Source organism: Nyctereutes procyonoides, unplaced genomic scaffold (genome assembly GCF_905146905.1).
Source record: "Nyctereutes procyonoides isolate TBG_1078 unplaced genomic scaffold, NYPRO_anot_genome, whole genome shotgun sequence".
Classification (NCBI taxonomy): Eukaryota; Metazoa; Chordata; class Mammalia; order Carnivora; family Canidae; genus Nyctereutes; species Nyctereutes procyonoides.
Genome location: NW_026575132.1, coordinates 558875 through 576908, shown reverse-complemented (window position 1 = coordinate 576908; position 18034 = coordinate 558875). Strand labels below are relative to the sequence as shown.

At 41.3% G+C, this 18034-nt stretch overlaps 1 protein-coding gene and 1 pseudogene across 8 annotated transcripts in view; one reads left to right on the top strand and one right to left on the bottom strand.

Moving 5' to 3' along the window:
- The window catches only part of PMS1 (PMS1 homolog 1, mismatch repair system component), a 109047-nt gene that overhangs the window by 71788 nt on the left and 19225 nt on the right, over positions 1–18034 (bottom strand). For 2 of the 8 annotated variants that reach the window (XM_055345343.1, XM_055345342.1), the window contains exons 1-4: positions 17384–17900; positions 14465–14616; positions 11951–12097; positions 5377–5559 (exon numbers count right to left, since the gene is read on the bottom strand). In XM_055345343.1, coding sequence (XP_055201318.1) covers positions 5377–5559; positions 11951–12097; positions 14465–14596 — 462 coding nt within the window. In that variant the 5' untranslated portion in view covers positions 14597–14616; positions 17384–17900. Of the gene's footprint in view, positions 1–5376; positions 5560–11950; positions 12098–14464; positions 14617–17383; positions 17901–17939; positions 17987–18034 lie in introns of those variants that run through there. The other 6 variants (XM_055345340.1, XM_055345336.1, XM_055345338.1 and 3 more) reach the window with 5 other exon arrangements.
- On the top strand, positions 12450–14300 carry LOC129522841 (chromobox protein homolog 3-like; annotated as a pseudogene).

The following is an 18034-nucleotide window of genomic DNA, read 5'->3' as shown; positions in this document are numbered from 1 at the left end:
TTTACTCCTTTGTACTAGTTAATTCTAAGACTGGAAGTCATTTTAGGGGTGGCTGGGTGACTCAGTTGGCTGTCTGCCTTGGGCTCAGGTCACGATCTCAGGGACTTGGTATCAAGCCCCACACTGGGCTCCCTGCTCAGTGGGGAGTTTGATTCTCCCTCTGCTCCTCCCCCTACTTGTTCTCTATCTCAAATAAATAAACAAACAAATAAATACATAAAATCTAAAAATAAAACAAAACTGGAAGTCATCTTAAAATTGACAAATTAGAAAGATGCCCATTCTTCTAAAGTATATTAATAAAGAATATAGTTAGATGTGTTTTAAATTCCTCCAGCCAATTTTGCTAAGAGGCTACTTAATTTTTTTATAATTAAAATTAATATCTTTAAAGTAATCGAATAAAAATAATTTCAACAATCAGAATTTTGGATGATAGCTGTTTAGCAATATGACAAAATTATATTCCAGCTACATATCATCAATCTACTGTTTCTGAGATGATTTACATCAATATGACTTTAAATTTATCTGCATCAGTTAGTCTGGCAGATAAAATAACCAAACCACTAATTTTTATTATGTAGATGTAATCTCTGCCCAAAGATTTTCAAGATAAATTGGAGTCTTTAAAATAAACATGCAACTTTGTTGTTGTTGTTGTTTTTTAAGATTTTATCTATTTGAGAGAGAGTGAGTGAGAGGGAGAGAGAAAGGGAGAAATAATTTGAAGCAGACTGCACTGAGCACAGACTCCAATGCAGGGCTTCATCCCACAGCTGTGAGAACATGACTTGAGCTGAAACCAACAGTCTGAGCCACCCCAAAAATGCAACTTCTATATATATGAAATTTGTTCTGAGTGAAGAATATTCATCAAATTTAAAAATGAATTTTTCTCCCCAAAAAGTACTCATTAACAGTAATTCCTAAATAACAATTTTTTTTTTAAATCTAACTGACCTTACAGTATTTCTGAAATACTATTCAGAATCCTCCCACCTAAGTTTCAACTTGACTACTCCTTGATACCATCTATTGAACTTACCACTGAGGCCTGAGTATATTCATTATTTTAATAAGAGGTATTTCTAAACTAATATATACCTCTCTAACCATACTAGTAAGAAGGCAGCATGACCTACTGTGAAAAGCTCATGATATTGGAATTGAGTTCTCAGTTTTGTCACATTATATGTCCCTAAATAGGTCACAATTTTTGTATTCCATTTACTGTGCTGTGCACAGTTTATCTAAAGTAAACTACTTAGCACAGCACCCTGCATACAATTAAATAGTAGCGGACTGATTATTAGACGATGTTTCAAAGCTGGAATACGACGTCCTGGCATTTGGCATCACAAGACCCAAGTATCTTCATCAGTAATATGAGGAGACAACAATAGAAGACCTACATTTTACAGCGGCTGGCCCACAGCACAGATTGAGGGAAACCAGTGAGCAGGAAGTTCCCTGGGGACACTCCCAAGATCCCTTGGGAGGACAGAAGAGAAGTGCGGCTCTGCAGTCACAAACAAGGGCTCCGCTGACCTTTGGGGGGAGGGAGTCATCCTGGACTGCATGGCAGGGCAGAGTTGTTCTGGACTGGAACAGCAGGCTTATAACCCCTCATCAGTCAGCCACTGGATGCAGCTGCCGTCCAGCTGAAGTGAGGGCAATCCCGAGACTAAGCTTTGGGCAGTCACCAATACTTGGCAACTTGGGGAACAGGTACTCAGTCCTGACAGGGGAATCAGCAGTGAACCAGGGTCCATGACTACAGGATCCCTTCCAGTTCTAGACTTTTTGATACTGCTTTAGTTTTCAGAAAACAGTCAAACCCAAATCATAAAATCTGTGACAAAATAGCATATACTTTAAGACTGCATTTAGATCAAGTTCAACAACAGGTGGAACTAATATATACTGACAGAAGTCAGAAAGCTGTTACCTATTGGGAGGCAGCATAGGAGAACCTTCGGGGGCTCACCACAGTATGTATCTTGACCTGGAATACACATATGTAAAACATACACACGCATCTACGTGTGCTTTGGCCAAAGATTTACAAGAAAAGAGATTACATAAAATGCTGTTAATATTTTGTAAGATAAACACTTAACATTACAATGTGTAAACTGAACATAATTTTTAAAACATTTAGTTTTCTATTATTCTGGTTGTTTGACAATTCCTTTATTCCTCTTGTAATTATGATAAATTATTTTAAGTATACTCAAGGCATTTGAATCCCTCAAAAATGAAACAAAATATATCAAGAGGGCTTAAGTAATCAAAGAAAGAAACAAATAGAGAATACCACTAGACAGAGACTTGCAAAACTGCCATTTAAAATCAGAACTACAGCAAAGATTTGGATAAATCATATGGCTTATTACCATGAATTTTAAAAGAGTAAGTACTGTGCTGCCATCTAGTAGACAAAGCTGATAATAACCAATTTCAGTTCTGAAAGGTTATGAACATTTTATGGAAAATACAGAAATGCCTTTTGGTTTATTCTTATGTGGGGTGGTTTTTTTCCCCTGTAGATTCCACCTCTGAGTGAAAGGAGATACTGGCTTCCAATTATGAACTGAGTAAGTCACGGGGATAAAAGGCACAACATAAGGAATATAGTCAATGATACTATAATAGTGATATATATCAAGACATAAGCTACAGTTGGAGTGAACACAGCATAACGTATGAACTTGTCAAACTACTATGTTGTACATCTGACACTGCTGTGTCAACTACACTCAAATTAAAAAAATAATTTTTGAAAACCCAGAAATGACACATATTATTCAACAATACTCTTCCAAAATATATCCTAAAGACTACCAAGTTCGGACAACAGCTAAAAAAAAAAATCAAATAATTATGTTCTCAAATAAATTACATGATTTCCAAAATAGCTACCAAGAGTCCAATAAAAGTATGTGCTAGCACTGGGAGCTTCAGAAGTTCCCTGGCACAAATCTGAGCCCATTTAAAAAACACACTTTCTATAAGACCCCAAGGCTGTAGTTTCCCAGATACAGTCTTTAGGGAGAAAGATGGGTGATGCCCAGTTAGCTGTACCCTCTACTTGTTTTTCCCCAAAATCTATATGAAGACTCACTGAACTCTAAATAAAGCAAGCGCTCAGACAGATAGTGAAGCACCGGGTATGCAAGATTTTGGATAGAGGTTTTAACCAGAATGCACTTAAGGAAGGACAAGGCCTTTTCTCCTTTAGCAGTGTCTGAACCTCTGGATTCTTTTTTTTTTTTTTTTTTTAATGAGAAAGTGAGAGCTCATGCAAGTGTGTGCATGTGCACAGGCACATGAAGGGGAGGGGGAAAAGGAAGAGGGAGAGAAAATCTGGAGCGTTCTCTCAGCTCAGCACAGAGCCCTATGCTGGGGCTCCATCTCAAGGCAGTAAGATCACGATGAGGCAAAATCAAGAGTCAGACTCTTAACCAACTGAGCCTCCCAGGAGACCCCTGAACATCTGGATCCTAACACACAAGGGCCCCTAGTCTCCATCTGTACTAGAAGTACACACTCTCCCACTTTAAACTCCATCTCCAACCCCCTATCCACAGTTTTTCGTGACTTAGGTATCACCTTACAGAGCTCCAAAAGAGAAAAGTGAATACTGAGCTGTGACTCTTTTCACAAAAAATGGAGAAAACCAAAACTACGCCAGCACTCTAAGGGCACAAGAAAAGAGGGAAGATCATAATAAGCATGGAAAGTATATGACTGCTGGGGAGACAAAGATACTAAACAGACGTCCAAAGAAGGGATGAAGAGAGAGCAACAGTAGCTCATGTACATGCCACTTTTCTGGACAGTAAGTAAAGTCCCATCATTTAATTGTACCTGAGCATTCTCACCCAAATAGTCGGCCAGCTGAAGCAGAGATACATAGCCAGTGGGCACACATGGTACACAGATTCTATCACACCATAAAACAGAGCCTAACACACAGAATAACATAGTATAACACAAACTAGTCCAGAGTAGTGAGTGACACACATGGAAATGAGCAGATCAAGGTTCTAGACAGGCTTTGCCACAAACTAGTTATGAAATCTAGTGCAGAGGCAGTGAAGTGTAATTAGTACTATGCCAACAAGCTGGTCAGGCACGGAGCTGAGTTTATAAACATTAAAGGCACCTAACCAGGGTCAGGAGAGCAAAGTTCTGGGACCCAGTCTACCTCTAACTCGCTAGGGTTTAGATCAAGTAGATTCACATCTCTAGAGCCCAATCTATCTGTATTTACTAGAATGGCATTTCCGGGGTGGTTCCACACAGCACAACAAAAAAACAGTGATATGCTTATCAATACAAGGGTTTCATTGTCAAGTACACGCAGGGAAATGTTACTACCATAAACCAGCAACCTGAGAGGTTCATGATGCACTTCAGTATAGGAAAATCTGAGAAGAGCTTACCATTAATGATTCAGTTTAATTTTATTTAATATGTTTTTTCCCAAGCCAGTGGGTCACTAAACTACTTTTTCCTTTTATAAATATCAACATTAGGGCAGCCCGGGTGACTGAGCATCTGCCTTCAACCCAGGGCGTGATCCTGGGGTTCCAGGATCGAGTCCCACGTCGGGCTCCCTGCATGGGCCTGCTTCTCCCTCTGCCTGTGTCTTTGCCTCTCTCTCTGTGTCTCTCATGAATAAATAAAATCTTTAATATATATATATAAATATTAACATTAAAAACAAAATTTGCCCTTCCTGAAAAAATCAGACAGAACTACCATGCGACCCAGCGACTCCACTTCTGCGTACATACACGGAAGAAGCAAAAGCGGAGACTTCAATAGACATTTGTACACCCACATCCTCAGCAGCATTATTCACAAATGCCAAAGGGTGGAAACAACCCAAATGTCCGTCAACAGAAAAGGATAAATAAAACATGATTTACACATTTATACATTTATACATCATTCAGCCTTAGGAAGGACGGAAGAAAATTCTGATACATGTTACAACATGCAGGAACCCTGAAGACAGTTTGCTAAATGAAATAGCCGGACACGAAAGCACAGATATTATATGATTCCATTAATCAAATTCAGAGACAGGAGCAAAGAGGTTACAAGGGACAAGAGGTGGGGACGGACAATGGGGACCTAACTGTTTAACGGGCACAGAGTTTCAGTTTGGAATGAAGTAGTTCTGGCGATGGACGGCAGGGACAGCTATGTGCACTTAAAGCCACTGAATTGTACACTTAAAAATGGTTTAAATGATAAATTTTGGGTTATGTATATTCTACACTCTTTGCCAAAACTGGGTTCATTTTCTCCTAATGCTACCTACCACTCTGTGATTATGAAAATCAATATAAATTACCTTACCTCAGCTACACAACAAATTGATCCCAAGGCTTCTCCACGAAAACCGTAAGTTGTCAAATTTTCAAGATCTTCATGACTATTTATTTTTGAAGTATAGTATTTTACTGCCATTACAGGTGCATCAATGGCCTTGATACCCTCACCATTGTCTCGTATCTCAATTTTATCAAATCCATAGTTCTCCTATAAAAAGTTAAAGAAACTTTTAGTATATAAAGACAGGAAACTGTTGTCAAAGAAATAGAAACACCAGAAAAATAATTGTGTCATTTATTTTTTATATAATCTTAATACTAAGAAATTAAGAGTTCAATATATTACTCAGTACTCAACAAGGTAAGTGTACTCTTAATCCCATCACCTATTTCTCCAAGCCCCACACCCACCTCCCCTCTGGTAATCATCAGTTTCTTCTCTGTAGTTGAGTCTATTACTTGGTCTTTTTTTTTTTCCTTGCTCATTTGTTTTGCTTCTGAAAATCCACATGAATGAAATCAGAGTATTTATCTTTCTCTGACTTATTTTGCTTAGCATTATATACTCTAGCTCCTACGCTTTTGCAAATGGCAAGATTGGCAAGATTTCATTTTCTTATGTTTGAATAATATTCTGTCGCAAATATACACCACATCTTTATCCATTCATCTATAAATGTACTTTGAGGCTGCTTCCATAATTTGGCTGTTATAAATAATGCTGCTATAAACATACAAAGGCACATGTATCCCTTTGAGCAACTGTTTTTTGTTTTCTTTGGTTACTCAGTATGTGTTAAGTGAATCATAAGGTAGTTCTATTTGTAACTTTTTGATAAACCTCCACACTGTTTTCCATGGTGGCTGCACCAACATTCCCACCAACAGGGCAAGTGGGTTCCTTTTTTCCATGTCCTTGCCAACATTTGTTCCTTCATAGTTTTTAGAATTTGTTCATTCTGGCAGGTGTGAGGTGATATCTCATTGCAGTTTTGATTTGCATTTCTCTGATGATGAATGATGTGAACATTGCATTTTTAAATTGGATTATTTAGGTCTTATGGTGGTGAGTTTTATCAGTCCTTAATATATTTTGGATAGTAACCATTTGCTGGAAATGTCATTTGCAAAGATCTCCCACTTGGGAGTTTTATTGTTTCCTTTGCTGTGCAGCAGCTTTTTATTGTGATGTAGTCCCACTAGTTTATTTTTGCTTTTATTTCCCTTGTCTTGGGAACAAATGTTGGTATGGTCGAAGCCAAATTACTGACTGTATGCTTTTCTAGGATTATGGTTCCAGGTCTCACATTTAAGTTCTTAATCTACTTTGAGTTTATTTTGTATGTGGTTAAGAATGTGCTCTAGTTTCATTCTTTTGCATGTTACTGTCCAGTCTTCCCAGCACCATTTGTTAAAGAGACTTTTTCCCATCACGTTTTTAACTCTTTTGTGGAACATTAACTAACCATTTAATTGTGGATTTAGTGCTAGGTTCTCTGTTCTGCCAGTACCATACTGCCTTAATTACTATAGCTTATAATGTAACTTGAAGTCTGGAATTGTGATACCTCCAGTTTTTTCTTTTTCAAGTTTGCTTTGGCTATTCATGGTCTTTAGTGGTTCCATATAAATTTAGATTATTTTTTCTAGTTCTGCATAAAATGCTGTTGGTATTTTGACAGGGATCACATTAAATCTGTAGATGGCTTCAGGTAGCATAGATATTTTAACAATATTTGTTCTCCCAACCCAGGAGCATGGAATGTCTTTCCATTTCCTTGTATCACCTTCAATTTCTTTCATCAACGTTTTACAGTTTTCAGAGCACCAGTCTTTCACCTCCTTGGTTTTAAATTTATTCCTAGGTACTTTACTATTTTTGGTGCAGTTGTAAATGGGATTGTTTTTTAAATTTCTTTCTGCTGCTTCATTATTAGTATGTAGAAATGCAAAAGATTTCTGTATATTGATTGTGTATTGTGTGACCTTATTAAATTCATTTATCAATCTTAGTAGTTTCTTGGTGAAGTCTTTGGAGTTTTCTACATACACAGTACCGTGTCATCTGCAAAAAGTGAAAGTTCTACTTTTTTTTTTAAACAATTTGGATGCCTTTTCTTTTTGCTATATGACTGCTGTAGCTAAAAATTGCAATATGTTGAGTAAGTGGTGGGAGTAGACATCCTTGTCTTGTTCCTGTTCTTAGGAAAAAGCTGTTTTTCACCACTATGTTAGCCGTAGATTTTTCATATATTCATATACCATATGGATATATTCATATATCGAGGTATGTTCCCTCTAAATCTACTTTGGCAAGGGTTTTTATGAATAGATGTTGTACTTTGTCAAGTGCTCTTTCTGCATCTATTAAAATCAAAACAATCACATGGTTTATATCCTCTTATTGATGTATCATGTTGACTGATTTGCAAATATTGAAAAGCCCTTGCAACTCAGAAATGAATCTCACTTGATCATAATGAATGATTTTTTATGTATTATTTGGTTTAGTTTGCTAATCTTCTGTTGAGAATTTTTGTATCAATGTTCCATCAGAGATATTGGTCTGAGTTCTCTTTAATTGCAGTGTCTTTATCTGGCTTTGATATCAGGGTAATACTGGCCTCATAGAATGAATTTGAAATTTTTCCTTCCCCTTCTATTTTGTAGAATAGTTTGAGAACAATAGGTCTGAACTCTTCGTAATATTATCCTTAATGTTTGTTAAAATTCCCCTGGGAAGCCAGTTCATTCGTAATTTTTTTTTAATGTTGGGAATTTTTTTTTTTTGATTTCTGATTCAATTTTGTTGCTGATAATCAGTCTGTTCAAATTTTCTCTATCTTCCTGTTTCAGTTTTTGGTAGTTTATATCTTTCTAGGAATTTATCCATCTCTTCTAAGTAGTCGAACTTGTTGGCATTTAACTTTTCGTAATATTCTCAGATAATCTTTTTATTTCTGTGGTGGTGTTATTTCTTCTTGTTTGTGATTTCATTTCAGTCCTTTTTTAATGAGTCTGACTACAGGTTCAACACTTTTGTTGATCTTTTCTAAAAAACCAGCTCCTGGTTTCACTGATCTATTAATTTTTTAGTTTCTATGTCATTTATTTCTGCTCTAGCTTTTATTATTTCCTTTCTCTTGGTTTTGAATTTGTTCTTTCTCTAGCTCTTTTTGGTGTAAGGTTAGGGTATTTGATATTTTCTCGCTTGAGATGGGCCTGTGTTGCTATAAACTTCTCTCTTAAGGACGCCTGGGTGGCTCAGCAGTTGAACATCTGCCTTCGGCTCAGGGCGTGATCCCGGGATCCAGGATCGAGTCCCACGTTGGGCTCCCTGCATGGAGCCTGCTTCGCCCTCTGCCTCTGCCTGTGTCTCTCATGAATGAATAAATAAAACCTTAAAAACAACAAACCTCTCTTAGGTTCATTTTTGCTGCATCCCCAAAATTTTGTACTGCATTTTCATTTGTCTCCATATATTTTTAATTCCTTGTTTGATTTCTTGGTTGACCCATTCATTGCTTGGTAGCGTATTATTTAATTCCCATGTATTTGAGCTCTTTCCAGATTCTCTTGTGATTGCTATGTAGTTTCATTGCATTATGGTCAGAAAAGATGCAGAGTATGACTGATCTCTGTCAATTTGTTGAGACTTGTTCTGTGGCCTAATATGTGATGTATTCTGGAGAACGATCCATGTGCACTTCAAAAGAATGTGTATTCTGTCTTAGGGTGGAATATTCCACATGTATCTGTTAAATTCATCTGGTCCAACGTGTCATTCAAAGCCACTATTTCCTTGTAGATTCTGTTTGGATTACCTGTCCACTGATGTAAATGGGATTTAGTTCCCTATTACTGTATAATTGTTTTGTTCCTTTCTGTTTATTATCAACTGTTTTATGCATCTGGGTGCTCTCAAAATTATTTATAATTATTGTCTTCTTGGTGGATTGTCCCCTTACGATTACATAGTGTCCCTTTGCACCTCTTGTTATGGCCTTTGTTTTAAAATCTGTTTTGTCCAATATAAGTATTGCTACCCCAGCTTTCTTGTGCTATACATTTGTATGAAAAATGTTTCTCTATCCCCCACCTTCAATCTGCAGGTGTTTTCAGGTCTGAAATGAGTCTCTTGTAGACATCATAGATGAGTCTTTTTTTTTTTAAGATTTTATTTATTCATATGAGAGAGAGAGAGAGAGAGAGAGAGGGGCAGAGACACAGGCAGAGGGAGCAGGCTCCATGTAGGGAGCCCGACGTGGGACTCGATCCCTGGACTCCAGGATCACGCCCTGGGCTGAAGGCAGGCGCTCAACCACTGAGCCACCCAGGCATCCCTGTGTTCAAGAGAGTTTCATGTTTTTTTTATTCATTCCATTACCCTATGTCTTTTGATTGGAGCATTTAGTCCATTTACCTTCAGAATAATTACTGCTATGTCTTTATTGCTATTTTGGTACTTGTTTTGTGGTTGTTTTTATGGCTCTTCTCTGGCCCTTTCTTCTTGCTCTCTTTCCAGGTATGCTGGCTTTAATGATATTCTGGGATTTCTTTATTTTTTGTGTATCTATTACTGGTTTTTGATTTATGGTTACCATTTGATCTGTATATAACATCCTCCACATATAGCAGTCTATATTAAGTGGATGATTAAGTTTCAAGCCATTCTTTACTTCTCTCCCTACCATATAGGTATTTGGTGTTATATTTTACTTCCTTTTGTAAATCCCTTGATTGATTTTTACAGATACATTTATTTTTACTGCTTTAGTGCTTTCTACTTTTTTACTCCCACTTTTGCTCTTTCCTTTCCAAAGAGTTCCCTTTAATATTTCTTACAGGGCTGGTTTAGTGGTCAAGAACTCCTTTAGTTTTTGTTTGTCTGGGAAACTATCTCTCCTTCTATTCTACATGATCGCCTTGATGGATAGAATATTCTTGGCTGCACATTTTTTCCCTTTAGGACTTTGAATATATTGCATTACTCCCTTTTGGCCAGCAAAGTTCCTGCTGAAAGATCCCTTGATAGCCTTATGGGGTTTCCTTCATATTTAACGGTCTTCTCTCACTGCTCTTAAAATTCTCTTTATCACTACTTTTTGCCACTCTAATTATTACATGTCTTGGTGTGTGCTTCCTTGGGTTGATTTTGTTGGGGCATCTCTGTGCCTCTTGGATATAGATCTCTGCTTCCTTCCTTAGAAGGAAGGAACATTTTCAGCTATTATTTCTTTAAATAAATTTTCTTCTCCCTTCTCTCCCTCTTCTTCTTCTGGGATCCCTATAATAAAAATGTTATTATGCTTGATGGGAGTCGCTGAGTTCCCTAAGTCTGTTCTCATTCTGTACAGTTTTTTTTCTCTCACTCGTTCAGCTTGATTACTTCCCATTAATCTGTGTTCCAGTTTGCTAACTTCCTCCTCTGCATCCTCTAGCCTGCTATTACTCCATCTAGTGCACTTTTCTTTTATTTATTTAAGTTCAATTAGCCAACCCATCTAATGTATTTTTAATTTCATTTACTGTGTTCTTCATACATGGTTCTTTTTCATCTCTTTGATCAGTGAGCTCCTTAATCTCACTGATGTGCTCCACTCTTTTCTCAAGTCCAGGGAGTGTCTTTATGGTCATTACTTTAGTATTACTTTTATGTTTCTCTTAGGTTTCTTGCTGTGGTTGGCCCTGTTATTTCATTTGGAGACAGGATATATGTCTCCTCATTGTGTCTAATTCTCTGTTTCTGTATGTTTGGCAAGTCATCTACATGTCCTGCTTTTGAAAGTCCCGGTCTTGTGAAGGAGAAGTCCTATCAGCATCAGTATGCTGCATCAGTAGTGCAGCATCCCCTGTTCACCAAAACCTGGCACTTCAGGGGGTATCTCCTATATGTGTTGCATGTACCCTGCTATTGTGTCCTGGCCACTTCTTCCTTCACTGCAGTGCTCTGCAGAAACTCTGTATACTATGGGCGATGTTTGGTCCCTGGCTGGGGTGGGCATGCAGTTTTAATAAAACGAGTGCTGGTCTGCTGCAAAATGAGACCTGCTGCAATTGCCGAATTGGGCCCCACCAAATGCATAGGATGGCAGATGTGGTATTAGGAAGATCTGCCCTGGTCTTCTGGCAGAGTGGACTTGAAACGCTGGGACTGAGTCATACGTAAGTGGGAAGGGTGGATATATGGAAGTGTGGTGTTAGGGGTTGGGGGGTGGGCCTTGGTATAAGAAAATGTCAGTGGCTAATTCTTATAGGTGGCTGTGTGTTCATGCTGGCAGGGGTATGGGAGAGTAATGGTGTCTTCTCACTCCTTTTTCCTTGGAGGAGTCCCTCAGTGATCCCTGCCCTCTAGGACACACTCTGAAACCAGTACTCTCCCTCCCATTTTCAAACTGCTGTTTCTAAGCTGTAACTGAGGGCTATTTGTTGTACTCTCTTTAAGGGTGGGGATTCAGCTTCCTATTGCCTGCCCTCCAGGTTCTCCCAGAATGGAGCCTGCTGATTTTTAAAATTCCAGGCTTCAAAACCTGCTTGCTTTAAGAATTCATCAAATTCAATCCCTCTGGCTTTCAAAGCCAAATATTATGATGATTTACCTTCCCTGTGCAGGTTCCCAAATGTGATACAGTCTTTCTCTCCATGCCTGCAGCTTTCTCCCCTCCATGGACCATCATGGTCTGTTTCACTCCCGAATGCATTTCTGCCTTTTTTACTCCTTCATGTGGCTTTTTCTTTATCTTTACCTATGGAGTTTGTTTTGCCAGACTTCAGGTCTTTTCTGGGTTATTTACACTGACGTGAGTGTCATCAAGTTGTATCTATGACATGAGGTAAGCTCTTAATAGCTTTCTATTGACTAGAAACCTTACAAATAACAAAAAAAGTCATCTAACACATATTGTGTATATTATATATATTAATATACTACATTCTTACAATAAATTACATTTTAAAATAAAAAGTTATTAAGAAATCATATGAAAGAGAAAATACATTTATAGTACTTGTACTGTATTTACCAAAAAAACAAAAACAAAAAAAACAAAAAAAAAAAAAAAAAACCCATGTCAAAATGGATTCATTCAGTCCATCCAAACCTGTGTTGATCAAGGGCCAGATGCATATTTTTTTAGAACAAATACAGCATTCATATGGTATAGAACAGCAGTTCTCAGCATTAACTAGAAACCTGTTACAAATGTAAATTCTTGGGCCCCAAATAAAATCTGATATTCTAGGGCCTGGTAACTGTTTTAATAAACACTTTAATAAAGTGTTCTGATGCACCCAAATGGTATTAGAACCACTGGCATAGAGACCCAGGACCCGGGGTAGCTTGAAGGTGGTGAATAATAGCTCTTCAAGTCTGCAATAAAAAATGGCCCTCAGTAAAACTACACTGCAAAAAATGGGAAAGACACAGAATGGAAAGAGAAAAAAGTAGAAGAGGCGGAGCTTGAAGAATTTGTGGTGGAAAAAGTACTGGACCGCTGTGTAGTGAATGGGAAGGTGGAGTATTTCCTGAAGTGGGAGGGATTTACAGACGCTGACAGTACTTGAGAACCTGAAGAAAATTCAGATTGTCCAGAGTTAATTGAAGCATTTCTTAATTCCCAAAAAGCTGGTAAAGAAAAAGATGGTACTAACAGAAAATCTTTATCTGACAGTGAATCTGATGATAGCAAATCAAAGAAGAAAAGAGATGCTGCTGATAAAACAAGAGGCTTTGCCAGAAGTCTTGATCCTGAACGAATAACTGGTGCCACGGACAGCAGTGGAGAATTAATGTTTCTCACGAAATGGAAAGATTCAGATGAGGCAGACTCGGTGCTGGCAAAAGAGGCAAATATGAAGTGTCCTCAAATTGTAATTGCGTTTCATGAAGAGAGACTAACTTGGCATTCTTGTCCAGAAGATGAAACTCAACAATTGTTTGTGTTGCTTTATATATATATATATATATATATATATATGTTTTTTGATTTATTGGTGTGAAGAAATAATATTCTAATGAAAATCAAGTTTGATATGTTTGTTTTGAAGTAGTGTTGGAGGAGTTGGGGTTTTTTGCATCTATAGCACTGGTTACTTTGAACAAATAAAAGCCTTCTGTAGTTGTTTCCTTATCAGGAAAAAACAAAACAAAGCAAGACAAAACAAAACAAAAAAAACCCCACTAGCACAGAGCAACGATCTTGAATAGGTTTTAGAAACAGAAAGACCTGAACTCTAATCTCAGATTCACTACTAATTACTAATTATAGGACTTTGGGCAAGTTATCAGAACCTTAATTATTGTAAAAAAAAAAAAAAGTATAGTAGTAATTAAGAGTTTTTATAAGGAGCAATTGCAACCACAAATGAATGCATATATATGCAAATACGTGCATTTTATATATAAACTGTATTTGTGTATATACGTGAAAAGGGTTTCTTTCCTACAACGATTTTTATCATTATTATTTCTAATGCTGTAATACTAAATGAAAATATCTGATACTTAAGAGATTACAAAAAAGTGTATTCCTATATTCACTCAATTTACTCACCATTTATGTACCAGGTACTGGGTAGGTATGGAGGACACAAAAATTAAAAAATATAGACCTTACCACTACAAGCTAGTAGTTTATAAGGAAGGTAGACATGCAAGCTAACTGTAACAAACTATCATTAAATGTCATAAATCATATTAACTCAAATGACTTAATATACATCATTTAAGATTTTTTTAAATGTGAAAACTATGAACCAACCAGGGATATAGTTTTGAAATTAGATTAGATGGAAAAGACAAAATGCAGAGGAGCATAAGGCAAGTAAATATGAATAACCAAGAATAATTAGTAGAAAATAATAACAAATTAGATTCACGTTTTATATGGAGTCCTAAAGAATAAGTTTGCTTTTAAATTTTCCTTTAGTGTTACTGTAGTGCAGATCTAAATTAAAATTTATTTTTAAGAATTTACTCTTACAACAAAAAATGCAATATCCTAAAAATAATTTACTAATACAAAAAAAGAAGAGAAAGGTAATAGTTATAAGAAGAAATCATTTGCCCAGCCCTTTTTTGCTTTAAAGGTATTTGACTTCTTAGGGACACTCACCAATTTAACATCTATGCTTGTGGCACCTGCATCCAAAGAGTTTTCAAGGAGCTCTTTTACCACACTGACCACTGAAGTGATTATCTGAGAGCTTGAAAGGAGGCGGACTGTTGCTGCAGGCAACTGTTTCATTCTAGCTTTTAGTAGGGTAGCTAAAGATAAAATTAAGTCGAAAAAATAAAATTGTTAAACATTCCTAACAGATCTGATAGTGACAACAATGATCAACTGTAGCTCACATTAATGAGCTTCCCACTATGCTAGGCTCTCCTATAAGCATAGTATTAAATCATTTATTTCTTATAATAGTCTTTAAAGTAGGTGGCATTATCACCTCCATTTTGTAAGATTGAGGCACAGAGAGGTTAGCTGGTAAATCATACTATGGTAATAAAGAAAAGTAAGAAAAACATTATACTATTAAACTCCAATGAGTATAATACATGACCCACCAGGGTAGGAATGACCAAGGGGTGCTGCCCCCTTGGGACGTGGAAAATATCAGGCAGCCATAAACCTTAATGGCAATCTCAAACATTAGTCATCTATATATTTTTGATGAATTACAATGTCTTTTTTTTTAAGGTTTTATTTATTCATTCATGAGGGACACACACAGCGAGGCAGAGACACAGGCAGAGGGAGAAGCAGGTTCCCTGCAGGGAGCCCGACGCAGCACTCCATCCCAGGACCCTGGGGTCACACCCTGGGCAGAAGGCAGACGCTCAACCGCTGAGCCCCCCAGGGGCCACTGAACATAACTTATTATATAACACGGCATACACATGTTAAATATCCCAGAATACTTGGCCCACACCAGGTTCCTCTAAACTCCAAAATGAACAGGCTCCCCACCCACCTTCTAATCCCCACTACCCCAGCAGTTAACCGCTTAGATTCAAGAGGTTTTCTGTCTTTGAGAATGCCAAGATCTAAGAAACACCGATCAAACTTTGGAGCAGAAACCCAGCATCATCTCACCTCTTACTCTTTCTAGACAATCTCATTACCCTCAACATTTTTGCCTCATTCTCTATAATCTCTTTTCCAAAATCTCCTGTATTTCCCTCAAATCCCTAATTTTGTCCCCATTCTGAGATCAAGGCAGACCGCAGCACAAACTCTACCTTCACATACCTCTTACCTCCCCCCACCCCCATGTCCTCTGGTTTCTTAAAACGTTTATGCCTCTGCCCACACTTTTTCCCCTAACTCCCAGGTCAAGGTCTCCTCTCTTAAGACTTTTCATCTAGTTTAACCAGTCCCCCTCAGGCATCTTGACCTTCAAAGCAAAAATAAAATCTTCCCTCCACTCTATTACCCCAATGATTATCTTCTCTTTCTTTTTCTTTCTCTCCCCGCCCCCCCCCTTTCTTTCTGAAGTCAAACTAGTCTAATCTATATCCCCGGGGTGCCAGGGTGGCTCAGTCAGAAGGGACCGCCTTCGACTCAAGTCAGGATGGAAGGGTCCTGGGATCAAGCCCGCATGGGGCTCCCTGCTCAGCAGGCGGTTTGCTTCTCCTTCTCCCTCTGCCCTTCCCCCCTGCTTATGTCAATCTCTCTGTCTCAAATAAATGAAGAAAATCTTTAAAACTCAATCAATCTTGGGATGCTTGGGCGGCTCAGCGGTTAGCCCCTGCCTTCGGCTCAGGGCGTGACCCTGGAGACCCGGGATGAGTCCCACGTCGGGCTCCCTGCAGGAAATGGAGCCTGCTTCTCCCTCTGCCTGTGTCTCTGCCTCTCTCTCTGTGTCTCTCATGAACAAATATATAAAATCTTAAAAGAAAAAAATCAATCAATCCACCAAGAGATCTCGGTCTTCCCACACTAAAATTTGCATTTCTCACAATCGCCGTCAAGGCTACTTAAAAAAAAAAAGTTTATAAAACAGACTTTCTTCCTGCTGCCATCCCCGTGCCTTTGCTTCATTCTGCTCTTCTCCTAGTGACTAGGAGCAAACACCTGCGTCGTCCTTGGCAGCAGCCCCGCCGAACCCGCACCTCTAGCTCCTCGTGGTGCGGCCGCGTCTGTGTCTGTGACACGGGCTCAGGCCTAAGCCACCTGCGGCAGGGCCCTGATCATCCGATCACCGATGCCTCCCCCCAGCCCTAAGGCTCCGGGCCTGCGTCACTTCCGAATTCCTGCCGCACCCGGTCCTGACCGGTACCCGGCGGTGCGGGCGGTTACAGGCCATGCGTTTCCGCGGCAACGCGGGGGCCTCGGAGCGCCTCGGTCACGCAGGCGCTGGGGAGCACGGACCCAGGGCCACCCGGGTCTGTCGGTGAGCAAGTGACCTGGGCCGGGACGCGCCCCACCAGGTCATCTCCGCCGCGGCTCCCTCGCTTCGCCGACCGACCTGCTCAGGCCGCCTCACCCGCCCCCGCCCCGCCCGGACGTGCTTCCTCATCCTCAGAGGCCCTTTAGGTGCCGCCCCTGGAACGCCCTGCAGGACCCCGCCTCACACGCGCCCCGGGTGGTCCCAGCTCCTGCCCGAGCTTCCGGTCCGCAGTTGCTGCTGCCTCACGCCTGTGGCCGAAGCCCTTCGGTCTCCCCGCGCCCCGTTGGGCCCCCGCCACAAACGGGACTTCCGGGTTTTACAGGCTCGAGACCAAGAGGTTGAGGATCCCAAAGCTAGTCAGACACGCACGGCCGCCCGCCGGGAGACGTCGCCTGCCCGGCCTCACGCGCAGGCCAGCGACCCCGTCACCTCCCCGGCCTCAACACAGGCCAGCGACCCCGTCGCCTCGGGGCTGCCCGCCGAGGGCCGCGGCGTCTCCTCCCGCCCGGCACCGGGACGCCGCTCGGCCCCAGGGCACCCGTAGCCCAAGGCCCCCAACCTCAAGCGCGGATGCTCTTCCCTGCTCCGGGCCACCACACGCCGTCGCGGACTCCCGCCCTCCGCCCGGCCCGGCGGCTAACCTCGTGGCCCGGGCACAGCAGCGTCCTCCGCACGCGCACGGCGGGCCACGCGGCCCAAGCGCGGGAACGTCCGCGACCGCTTCCCGGGGGGCGGGGCGCACCTGAAGGGCACCGTCCGGGAAGTCGGCCTACCACGGTCCCTGGGAACAAGCAGGCACCGCGCAGCCACCGGAAAACGCGCTTCGGCGCCGAGAGAGCGGGACCGCGTGCGCCGCCCTGCGACCCCCGGGGCCCCTGGACTCCCCGACAGCCCTCCGCCCCGCAGCAAGGCCTCACTTCCGGGAGGGCGGTCCCGGCGCGGACGGCCCTGACGGACGGGAGGGCGGCCCGCCCGGTCCACGGCTTCTGGGAAGCTGGCAGCGGCACGGTCGGCCCCGCTGCGGCGGGAGGATGCGGCGCGGCCTACCCGGAGCCCGCGGCCCGCGCGCGCCCACCCGGGCTCCGTCGGCTTCTCGCCCGCCGGCGGCGCGCTCACGCCACAGCGGACAGGCCGACGGGAGGGGCTGCCGCGAGCGCAAGGGCGCCAGAACGGCGGCCGGGGAGGCCGCGACGCTACCTTGTGGCTCGCGCGGGCGGGCGGCGACCCTCCGGCGACGCGGCGACCCCGGCTGTGGCCCCCCTGAGCCCCGCCCCCTGCGGCCCCCGTGAGGC